We start from the raw sequence: 12331 nt of genomic DNA on the forward strand, positions 1-12331 counted from the left end.
TAGCACTTTAAAGACTAGCAAAATAGTTTATTAGGTGAGCTTTCGTGGGACAGACCCACTTCTTCAGACCATAGCCAGACCAGAACAGACTCAATATTTAAGACACAGAGAACCAAAAACAGTAAGCAAGGAGGACAAATCAGAGTGTGGAGGGGTGGGGGGGGAAGGTCAAGAATTGGCTCAGTCTAATTCTTGACCTTCCCCCCCCACCCCTCCACTCTCTGATTCTCACCTTGATTATCTTTTTCTGATTTGTCCTCCTTGCTTACTGTTTTTGGTTCTCTTTGTCTGAAATATTGAGTCTGTTCTGGTCTGGCTATGGTCTGAAGAAGTGGGTCTGTCCCACGAAAGCTCACCTAATAAACTATTTTGCTAGTCTTTAAAGTGCTACTTGACTGCTTTTTGTTTGGGGCAGAAATGTATTTTCAGGGGAAGGGAAGGAGAATGGGATGAATGCTGGGGTGGATGCACATGTTCTGTGCATCCATGGATGCAAAAAATTACCCCAGAAGTAATTGTATTGGAAAAAAATTAAGCTTTTAACTACTGTTTCGGTAACAATCTAGCAATTTTACATTTAAGATTTAAAACTTGTGCATATATCTTCTGCATGCAAACCCAAACAACTTAATTAAAATAAACATATGTTCACTTGTGCCTTCACTACAAATAGCGTTGTGTGAAAGCAAGACCCCCCCGTCTTACTCTTCCCCTGCCTGAGAAAACAAGTTTTAGTAAATATTCCCTTATGAAAGTAGAATGTTTTGTTATGCAGTGCATCAAAATACAGACAACTCGCACTTGCGTATCATGCTTAAATGCATCTGGAGATTATATATATTTTGCGCTATCATCTCAAAATGATGTATTCCAAAATGAGATTATTGCACATAAGAATGGCTATACTGGGTCAACCAACAGTCTTTCTAGCCTAGTATCCTGCCTTCTGACAACGGCCAATGCCCAGTGCTTAGAGGGAACGAACAAAACAGGTAATCATCAAATAATCCATTCCCTTTCGTCCATTTCCATTTTCTGGCAAAATCACAGCTAGCAACACCATCTGTGCCCATCCTGGCTAATGCTATTCATGAAGGATAGGTCCTTCAACTTACCTAGTTCTTTTTTGAATCCTTCTATAATCATGGCCTTCATAACAGTCTTTGGCAAAGAGTTCCACAGCTTGACTGTGTGTCACATGAAAAAATACCTCCTTTTGTTTGTTTTAAACCTGCTACCTATTAATTTCAGTTGGTGACCCCTAGTTCTTGTTCTCTTCCTTATTCACTGTTGCCTGAACAGTCATGGTTTTACAGACCATCATATCCCCTTTAGCCATCTCTTCTCCAATTTGAAAAGTTCCAGTTTTATTAATCCTCTCCTCACACGGAAGCTGTTCCATACTCTTAATGATTCCATTGCCCTTTTCTTCAATCTTTTGTAATTCTAATATATTTTTGAGATGAACAACCACATCTGCAGGCAGTATTCAAGATGTGTGCATATCATGGATTTACATAGTGGGTCTTAGCTATCCCTTTCTTCATGATTCCCAACATTCTGTTCAATTTTTTGCCCGTTACCGCACACCGAGCGGATATTTTCAGAGAACTATCTGCAATGACTCTAAAATCTTTCTCGAGTGGGTAAGAGCTAACATTTTATATATCTATATGATATAATGCACATTTTCCAATGTATATTACTTTGCATTCATCAGCATTGAATGTCATCTGTCCTTTTGTTGCCCAGTTTTACGCGGTCCTTTTGTAATTCTTAGCAATCAGCTTTGGATTTAACTATCTTGAGTAATTTTGTATCATTTGCAAATTTTGTCACCTCTCTCTTTACTCCTTTTTTTCCCCACACAATCTGTGAATAAGTTGAATAGGACTGGTCCTCATCCAGATCCAAGAGAGGAGTGGGAAACCACTCTTACCCGTCTCTGCATACTGAAACCTAACCACTTATTCCTACTCTTTGTTTCTTACCTTTCAAGCAACTGATGCACATATCACTATACATAGAAACAAATATACTTACACCTAGTGGAGCCTTTTCAAATTCAGCTTCTGAAGATGTAGGTGACAAAGGACTTATGGGACTAAGAGACGGGGAGCTCTCCGCACTAGAAACATATTCTGGGTCAGGAACATATAAAATCTATAAAGAAATTGAACATAATGCTACAGTTAATAGTTACATTCAGAGTTTCACTGATTTATTTTCACTAATTGATACAGATTTGTCAATTATTCTATGAAATTTGTTCTGCTGGATTTGAAAAATTATAAAGAATAAATTAAAAACAGATTTAGCTGCCAATAACCAATTTTACCATCACCACTTATCTAACAATACAAGCAGTTTTAATAAAGTCTTCTCTATTAATCGGTTTACAAGGCAAAGAATGCATTGGCATAACACACAGAACATGCCATACAAAGGAGTGCCCATTGGTTTCCATTATGGTGTGCCTCCCTCCACCTGCTTCCAAAAAAGATGCAATAGAACAAGTACATTGATAAAAGCAATTCATTAAATGAGCAGGAATATACCCACACAATGCATTTTTGAAGCTTTGAATATTTAAATTCTTGAAAGCCTATATTAAAGCAGTTTGTTAGCAGTAATAATGTAGACCTAAACGACATAAACAGAAGAACTTACAATAAAAAATTTACAGCATGCCCAGAAACAATTCAAACTTGTCTAGTAAATTATTCATACCCTTTTGAATACTGTTAAAGCTCCATTATCTGGCACTTAATCAACCTTCATTTCTGCTATCCACCAATACCAATCTGCCTATCTAGTTACCAAGCTGTGTTATAGGGTTGTTACAGATTAAGTCTTATCTCCTAAACCTTCTGCATCTGTTGATAATGATGACACCAAGGCACTGCAAGATCCTAAAGTACAATAAAAGCTTTATCTGGCATTTTAATATCTGGAAAACTTGATTAACCGGCATCTGCCATAGATGGCCATACAATTCTTTCTTCAGTGAACTGGAGAAATTCCAATGGATATCTGGCATTATTTTCCAGTGTTTGTGGAAACTGCATTTGTTTGATGGTCCTGAGGCACTAAGAAAAGCAGTACATTACAGTACTGTAGACAGTAATGGTGTTAAAAAGGTGTAATACTAAGTAAGTTTATTCTGTTTAGTGAAAAAGCTTGAGTAACTAGAACATCTGATTAACGAGCAACGCCCCCCCCCATTACCATGCATACTGTATAACAAGACTTCTACTAGATCTTCTGAATGCTTGAAGATTATATTATGTGCCTTATAGTTTTAGTGTTAAGTGCATTTTTAAGGATCTATAAGTATACATGTGCTCCCCATAGTGACATTTAGCGTCATAAGATAACCTAGTGCATTGAAAAATTTACATGTACGCACTTAAGTACTCTAAGACACTAACCAATTTGCAGCACAGTCCTACCACTGGACTGGTGAGTACATGTAGACTTTTTTATTCATTTTATTTAATTTCAATTATTTCAAAATTAATATTCCACTGGTAAAGCAGAACTCCCAGTTAACCAAAATATTTGATTAATTGGCATCCTAACATGCCTGATAACAGAGCCTGTACTGTACTTGCATAAAGCATACAATTTCTCTGGCATTTTCATAGATTACAGTTAATCTATTATTTACAGTTAATAAGATGCATTACTAAGGAACATATTCAGTATATCCATTCCAATTACAAAAAAAAGTTGATGATCCATTTTAAGATTCAACTCTTTACAAAGCATGCCAAAAATTAGATTTATTTGCTCCTCAAATCCACACTCATGGGAATGGCCTGCAAGTGTTGCACAGTTTTTGCTGCAGTTAGAAGTAATAGCAATAAATTATGCTTATTGTTATAAAAAAGCTGCTAACTCCCAATATTTATCACATTCCTGTTTACAAAATAATATATTTGTCTTGAATCTGAAAAAGTTACTTTGAGATTCTCAACATGCTTGCTGTTATTAATCTTTCCAAATTTAACCTTAAAAAGAGACAGCAAAGACTGGGTTAGGCAGTGACTAACTACCATTGGTAGCTGTTACCCAACTGAGTAATCCAAGTGAGTTTATGAAGTTCATGAACTCCAACTTAAGAATCTTAAATAGATATTCAAACCATAGGATCCCTTGTGTGTTGAGAGAGACCCATCCCATTGTTTTCAGTAGAAGTGGTATAACATCTACTTCCCCCACACCCAGTTTATACTGAGGTAATTAATAGAAAATACCTGTCCAGGAACAACTGCTCTGGAGAAAAATTTGTTTAACTGAACCAGTTCATTGGGTGTTGTATCAAATTTCAAGGCAATAGTGTTCAGAGTGTCTCTTGATTCAACCTGTATCAATGGAAAGAAAAAAAATAACTAGTTTAAAAAATTGTAAACTTTGGTATTGTATGTGCAGTTTAAATTTATAAAACTTCTGCCATTAGTACAGTATATGACGAGATTAACCAGGCATATTATACAGCACATATGCATGCACACAGACTAACAGCATGTCATGAGGCATAGGCCAGCATCAAGGTCTGTCTATGTATGTTCCTTGCAGCTGATGGTTCCTTGAAAGTAACCCGCCTTCCAGTCCAGTAACCACAGAAATCACCTCACACATTAGGCTGAACCTTCAGGTACTAGCCCAAACACTAAAGCTTCTTGACTCTACTCCAGAAAGACATGCAAGATCCTACAAGACTGGCTTCATGGAGCTACCAGTGAGTTACCTCTTCACCCCTCTGCCATAAGAGGGGTCTCCACTACTAGGCTACGTCTACACGTGCACGCTACATCGAAGTAGCTAATTTCGAAGTAGCGACATTGAAATAGCCTATTTCGATGAGTAACGTCTACACGTCCTCCAGGGCTGGCAACGTCGATGTTCAACTTCGACGTTGCGCAGCACCACATCGAAACAGGCGCTGCGAGGGAACGTCTACACGCCAAAGTAGCACACATCGAAATAAGGGTGCCAGGCACAGCTGCAGACAGGGTCACAGGGCGGACTCAACAGCAAGCCGCTCCCTTAAAGGGCCCCTCCCAGACACAGTTGCACTAAACAACACAAGATACACAGAGCCGACAACTGGTTGCAGACCCTGTGCCTGCAGCATGGATCCCCAGCTGCCACAGCAGCAGCCAGAAACCCTGGGCTAAGGGCTGCTGCCCACGGTGACCATAGAGCCCCGCAGGGGCTCGAGAGAGAGCGTCTCTCAACCCCTCAGCTGATGGCCGCCATGGCGGACCTGCTATTTCGAAGTTGCGGGACGTGCAATGACTACACGGTCCCTACTTCGACGTTGAACGTCGAAGTAGGGCGCTATTCCTATCCCCTCATGGGGTTAGCGACTTCGACGTCTCGCCGCCTAACGTCGAAGTTAGTGCCGCTACTTCGAAGTAGCATGCACGTGTAGACATGGCTCTAGTGTATGAAATTCTTTACTGTAGAGGATACTTCTTTTGTTTCTATTAAAGTTGGATTCAGTCAATCACTGCTTTCAAATAAAAAAAATCTTGAGCAAAAACAGAAAATTACAACTGGAAGTAAGAATTATGTAGGAGGAAGAGATTACATCAGAACAAGTAATTTTTTCCAAGAGTGTCTTCAAAAATGTAAGGAAATGGTGGGATGATAGAAAGGAAGAGAATGTCCTAATGAACCCTCACCCAAGAGGAACATCTCAAAATAAAATCTGTTAGTTTCTGCGTGGCAGATTAAGATAATAACTATTGCAGAAAAATAGATCTCACTTTGACGCATTTCCTCCTACTATGAAGATGTATGCAGTAAGAGACAACTGACTGACAAATTGTTATCAAATGGTTTGTGACAAAGTCCCTTGTCAGCCCCTGTGGGTCCCTGCGCTTCCGGGCCGTTTCTCAGTTGTGCCTCAGACACTCACGGAGACCCCTTATCTGCCCAGGCCTTCCCAGAGGCAGGAGTCTCCCCTTAGTGAGCCATCCTCATCACAGGCAAGTCCAGAAAGGGGAGGATAAAGCCAGTCCCCTTGCAGGCCCGCACCTGCTCCGGTGGAGTAATCCCCCTGGGGAAGGGTTGGGGGAGTCCAGACCCTCCCTCTACCCTGGACTCCGGCCCAGGGTCCCTATGAGGACAAGGGGCAACGGGCAGGGCCTTCACCCCTGCCCCAAAGTAGCAACCTCACCCTGAGCCACTTCGCCCACCGCTTCCCCGTGGTACCTTCTTGCTCGCACACTCCCTCACTTGCTCTGTTCTGTTCTGCTCCACTCCTGTGCGCCTTCCAAAACCTTCCCCCTTGCTACCAGATGGGGAGCCTTTTATAGGGAGCACAGGGCCTCAGCTGACCAATGAGTGCTGATTCCTAATGAGGCCCCAGCTGCCTGTCCTAGTTGGGCTTACTCTGGAAACAGAAAGGTATTAGCCCACCATCCGGTATAGTGTTCTTCCAGAAGGTTCCTGCAGCTTCCAGGTAGGGGTCTGCCACAGCTTCTACAGTAAAATCTCAGAGTTGCAAATGTCTTAGGAATAGAGGCTGTTCAGACTTCTGAAGAAAACATGGCTGTTCTTTCAAAAGTTTACAACTGAATATTGAGTTAATACTTCAAAACACTGAAAATGTATTATGCATAATAAGAATACACCTCTTATATCATCATCATCATCATCAACCATAGGCTCAGAGCCCGTTGGTGTCTGATGCCTCTCTCACTATTTCCTTCCATCTTTCCCTATCCAGTGTAGAGTGGGCTAGCTTCTGTAGACTAGCTCGGCACCAATCTACTACATCAGCTATCCATTCTCTGTGGAGTCTGCCTCTCCTATTCAAACCATCCATTATGCTGAACACTAGGATCTTGATTTTTCGTTCATCGTTCATTCTGCAAATATGTCCAAATAGTTGTAGCTTCCATTTTATAACCTTCTGCAGCAGGTTCTCTTTTGGCTGTATCTTCCTATATAATTCCTCATTGGTGACCTTCTGCATCTATCCTATTCTCAGAATCTTTCTATAACAACTCCTTTCAAATGCCAATATTCTTCTTTTCGAATCTTTTGTTATCACCCATACCTCACATTTTTATAACATGCTGCTGAATACACGTTTTCAAGATGCCCAGCTTCGTTCTTCCAGATCTTATCCATCGCCTTCAAATTCACTCTTGCTTTCGCTATTCTAGCCACTATTTCCTTCTTACAGTCTAGATCATATGTTAGATATCTTAATTTAAATGAAACAAAACACAGAAACAGAATCACAGAGCTGTTTTTCCTATACACTTATTTGTGGTGTACAAGAAACTAATCATTCTGTTCTGCAAGTATGCACTAGTGCTCTGTAGAGGACACCAGTATCAAATTCTGCACTTTATCTATTAAGACACTGATCAATAATTATTCAAGATTATTTTCCTCTACGTTATCAGTAACTTGGAAACAGGTAATGCCATTATTGACATTTGCCATTGCCTTTTAGGCATGTAATCCTTTCTAAACAGGTTGAAACCATTGATTTTAACATTCCTGTCATGGGAATTATTGCACCACACATCACCAATATGAACTGGATCATTTAAGGTCATTATTATAGTACATTAGAATGAATATTGAGGAACAAGCACTTCTTTTGTTAAATTACGCAGTAGCTAACAATTTAGTGACACTAATGAACTACGCTTTGACAATGTAGAAATAATCTCCAAATTAGTCAATGCTTTATGAAGGGGGCAGCACACTGATAAAACAGGAGTTTAGTCTTAGAAGGTCACAGTCTAATACTTACTAGAACTATTTCTTTACAGTGAAGCAAATATCACTTAACTTTATTTTCCACTCTACTTGGGTAATGGAAAAAGACTGGTCTGCTTAACTTTTTGTTCCTGAAATGAAACAGTTTAATGCTCAGTTGCACAAAAGAATACGGGAATTATAACTCTGCATCCCTCAAATTCCACTTTTCAACCAAAAGTAAGATTTTTCTTCTTACTTTTTTAATACTATATTTTAAAAATCTAAAATCTAGAAACTAATCTGAGTGTCCCCTTAAGTGAAACTAGTGATAAATGTTGATAAAGCAAACAGGGAACGTTTCAGGAAAAAAAAAAAAACAGTTGGTACTAAAAAGAATAAAATAAAGTAACTTCAGAAGGTACGGTCACCAAGACCTGTAGCACAAACCAATTCAAACATTTTACTATGGCTTCTTCCATGGTTATCGCACGGAAGCTTCGACAAGAAATTTCAGTGGATGTTGCAGATACTCAGCTTGGTAATAGCTGAGTCTTGAGGAAATAAGAAAATTCAGACAGGTGCAGCTATCATTTAAATTAATAGCTAAGACTCAAATATCAGTGAGGAATATTAACAGAGAGATAGCCATATTATTCTATATTGTATCAAAACAAAAAGGCAGTCCAGTAGCACTTTAAAGACTAACAAAATAATTTATTAGGTGTTGAGCTTTTGTGGGACAGTCCCACTTCTTCAGACCATAGCCGTACCAGAACAGACTCCAAATTTAAGGCACAGAGAACCAAAAATTGTGATCAAGGTAGAGAAATCTTTCAGAGTATAATCAATTTGCCTACCCTGATTACACTTTTTCTGATTGTACTCTTTCTGATTTCTCTACCTTGATCACTATTTTTGGTTCTCTGTGCCTTAAATTTGGAGTCTGTTCTGGTACGGCTATGGTCTGAAGAAGTGGGTCTATCCCACAAAAGCTCAACACCTAATAAATTATTTTGTTAGTCTTTAAAGTGCTACTGGACTGCCTTTTTGTTTTTGTTTTTATTGAGGATGTGTGCACGCACACATGCATTTCTTTCTAGCATATATATAAATGCACGAGAGAAACAAGTTGTTTGAAAAGAATCTTGCATAATTAGTTGGCTTCTCCCATTTCGCCTTCAGGCAACACTTATTCCACAAATTTTTTAAACTGAGCTGAATTCAGTGGTCTGTGGTGCAAACTGTTTTGGCAGGATAAAGTCAGTTTTGTAAGCCAATGTATTGTACATGGGAAGAAAATACAGCTTTCTAGGAGCAAGGAGTAGGTTTGTGAATGTTCATTAATTTTTGCTACAGCAAGGAACTGAAAGATTATTTCAGGCAGGTTCTAAGGACAACTAAAAAAGGCAGCTTTGAAAAGAGTCCTCCTTGCACAGCTACACATTCTCCCTTGGAACTGGAAGAAACTAGTAGTACTAAACAAGCATATGTTCTTCAACTGAAATTTGGGATGCCAAAGGATTTTGTTACTTGTGACGGGGAAAAAAAAATCCGCAGCAGTCTATTACCTGAATACAATTAAAGGCATGCCTACACACTATAAACTATAACTTGTGTTTGGTCCTGCTGATCCATGAAATTGATGAGAGTGTAATGCGGTATCTACAGGTACACTACAATACCCTAACTATACAGAGTAAGGGTATCTCTCTCATGGAGATGTGTGCAACTTCAAGGTTTTCTACCAGTTTATACAAAAGCAAAAAATTCCACTATTCGGAAACATCACTTTTTAATTACTATTTTAAAACCAAACAACAGAAAGGAACGTAACATGAGCCAGGCATTTACTGTTCATTGGAAACATAGCAATAAACTGACAGTCAAGTCAGAAAGTGTTTTATCTAGAACTCTCCAAACATTTATTAAAATTAATTATGTGATGTTTTGGATTTCATTTAGCTTAAATTCATACACACAAGAGAAGTCAACAAAGTCAATTGTTAAGTTGCTAAAGTGGTTAAACTTTTACCATAAGCCAATTTCTTGTCTGATCTCAGATGAGCAAAAAAAAAAAATTACAGTAAACCCTTGAGTTATGCAGGGCTTGCATTCCTGCAAACCGTGTGTAACTCAAAGTTTCATGCAAGTCAGTGGAGAGGGAGATGGGAACCAGGCTGCAACCTCGATCCTGGCTCCCCTGGTCTTGCAGGAGCCGGGAAACTGACCAGCCCACCAGGGCTGGTCAGTTTCCTGGCTCACAGAGTGGCAGGGAGCTGGGAATCAGGGGGCAGCCTAGTTGCAGTCTGCCTGCAGCTTGCAGGACCGGAAACTGACCAGCTCCTGGCTTGTCAGTTTCCTGGTCCTGCCAGTGCACGGGAGCTGCCACTTGGCTCCCGCAAACAGGGAGCCAGGGACCAGGCCAAGGACCTTCTCCATCCCTCCCTTCCCCCAACTGCATGGCAGTCAGACAGCTGCACTGCTGGGGGAAGAGAGGGAGAAGGCTCCAGCCACAGAGTCTCCCAACCCCGACAGCTGGGGACCCCTCTGCTCCCACACCTTCTCAATCCTTTTCCAGGTATGGATTTCTAGGATATAGTGCACCATTTCCTCTTCTCATGTTCCAGCATAGGTTTTGGATTGTCAGTATGCTGGAGGGGTTTGAGTTGGAGGTTATAGGTAAAGACAAGTGGTGTTCTGTTATTAACATTCTTTGGCCTATCTAGAAGTAGCTGGTTTCTGGGTATTCATCTAGCCCTGTCAATGTTTTTCATTTACTTCTCTCGGTGGGTCTCCAACTACTATTGTGAGTTCAGTCAGTTGGCCAATTCTATGTCCATTTGAGCTTATTAAAATTGGTAAATAACTAAATTAATATTTATATTTTAGTATAAAAATAGATTTCTTTTGCTTCAGGATTACTGTATCTCTAGAGAAAGAGTTCCCAAAACTTACACTGCCATAGCAGGTATATTTCTGTAAACACCACTACAGATTTCAATGGAAAAAGTTGTTTTAATTTTTTTCCATGAAGGTTTGGAACACTAGCACAAGAATATCCTGAGAATTAGAAAATTGTAGGAGCACAATGTCAACAGAAATCTAAACAAATTAGAATGTGAAAAGTGTTAAACTGGTTATTCTAAAAATAACCTCAATACAATATAGTATAAATACTTAACACTATGTACAAGGTGTTAATATTTAAACCAGAAGTATCTCTCTATTGAATAACTGATTTAGAGGATAGGAGGAATTGTCATTAAGAAAAAAAGATAATGGAAAGATCTGGGGATTTGAACAAAAATAAACCTTCCTTCTAAAGGGGATGCCATATGCTTTCTGATGTTTAAGTCTATTTTCTTCCAGACTTAATGTCAAGAAACAAGAACCATCAACACAAATGCAAGCAGGGCCATCCATAGGATTTATGGGACCCAACACAGTACTGTTAAACTGGTGTTCCTATGCCCAATTACAGCCAAGAGGGATTAGGGGGATAATTTTTGAGCCGTGATTTCAGAATCCTCAGCAACACATTAATAAAAGTTTTAAACAAATTTTAAAGCAGGGGTTGGGGGGAAATCCACTGCCTGTAGGTCAGATCTGGCTTGCCTCGATCTAGCCTGCGAGGCTCAGGTGTTCCACTCCCTCTGCTCCACAAGCATGAGCCAACAATGGGGCACTGTGGCTGAAGTACCAGCCCTGGATCCTCACTACAGCAGGAGGAGTTGCCCCAATTCAGGCAAATAGAGTCACAAAATGGCCTGCAGGCTCTTCCTGGCTGGGGACTGGGGTGTGGAAGAGTGGCTCCTGCATGCTACAGAGGAGCACTCCCCACTGACACCATCCCCCTATCACTCTCACTGGCCCCATTGCAGCCAATGGGAATGGTGTGTTTCGGTGTGTGCACAGCTGGGAATGCTCCCCTGCTGCATGCAGAGCCATGTGCACTCTTCCAGAGTTGCACCAGGTAGGTGATGCAGCCCCCAGCCCCCTCCTCTCCAGAACCCTCCCTCCCCAACCCCAGTCTGCTCCTGCCCCCACCCTTTCCCCAGGTCCCCCTGCTTCTGAATCCTCTTCCAGGCAGCACCCCCAGCCCACCCCTGCAGCCTCCCTCTCACCACCTCCTGTCCAGACCACCGATTGCCAACCTGCTTCTGCACCCTCCCTCCTTCTGATCCTAATCCCCTCCTACCTAGACCTCACACTCCCACCCCCATCCCACTCCTGCACCTATTTCTTGTCCAGGCCCCTCATATCCAACCCACTCCTACACCTATGTCCCACCCAGACTCCACACCCACCCTTCTGCCTGGATCCCACATCCCCTGCCCACTCTTTGGTAGCCCCCCTCCCAGACACTGAACCCCTCAATTTTGGCTCATCCCTATAACCTAGGGTGCCTCCACAAAATCTAGAAGTCCGAGTATTCCTAGGCTCTCATGTGCAGCTTAAGTTTAATGAGGTAAATGTCTACTTGGGGACCACATCTGTAAGGTTTTGGTCAGTCTTCTCATCTGTGGTCACTAACTGATTTTTCTCTGGGTCAGCAGCCCCTGATCCAAAGGATTCCCACACACGTTTTAAACTAAGA

At 40.9% G+C, this 12331-nt stretch overlaps 1 protein-coding gene across 3 annotated transcripts in view; it reads right to left on the reverse strand.

Annotated features, from left to right (window-relative positions):
* Window positions 1-12331, reverse strand: part of OXR1 (oxidation resistance 1) — a 356049-nt gene that overhangs the window by 88380 nt on the left and 255338 nt on the right. For all 3 annotated transcript variants that reach the window (XM_074986758.1, XM_074986759.1, XM_074986760.1), the window contains 2 exons: window positions 4260-4367; window positions 2044-2163 (listed from right to left, as the gene is read on the reverse strand). In XM_074986758.1, the coding sequence (XP_074842859.1) occupies window positions 2044-2163; window positions 4260-4367 (228 nt within the window). The remainder of the gene's footprint in view (window positions 1-2043; window positions 2164-4259; window positions 4368-12331) is intronic.

Source organism: Carettochelys insculpta, chromosome 2 (genome assembly GCF_033958435.1).
Source record: "Carettochelys insculpta isolate YL-2023 chromosome 2, ASM3395843v1, whole genome shotgun sequence".
Taxonomy (NCBI): Eukaryota; Metazoa; Chordata; order Testudines; family Carettochelyidae; genus Carettochelys; species Carettochelys insculpta.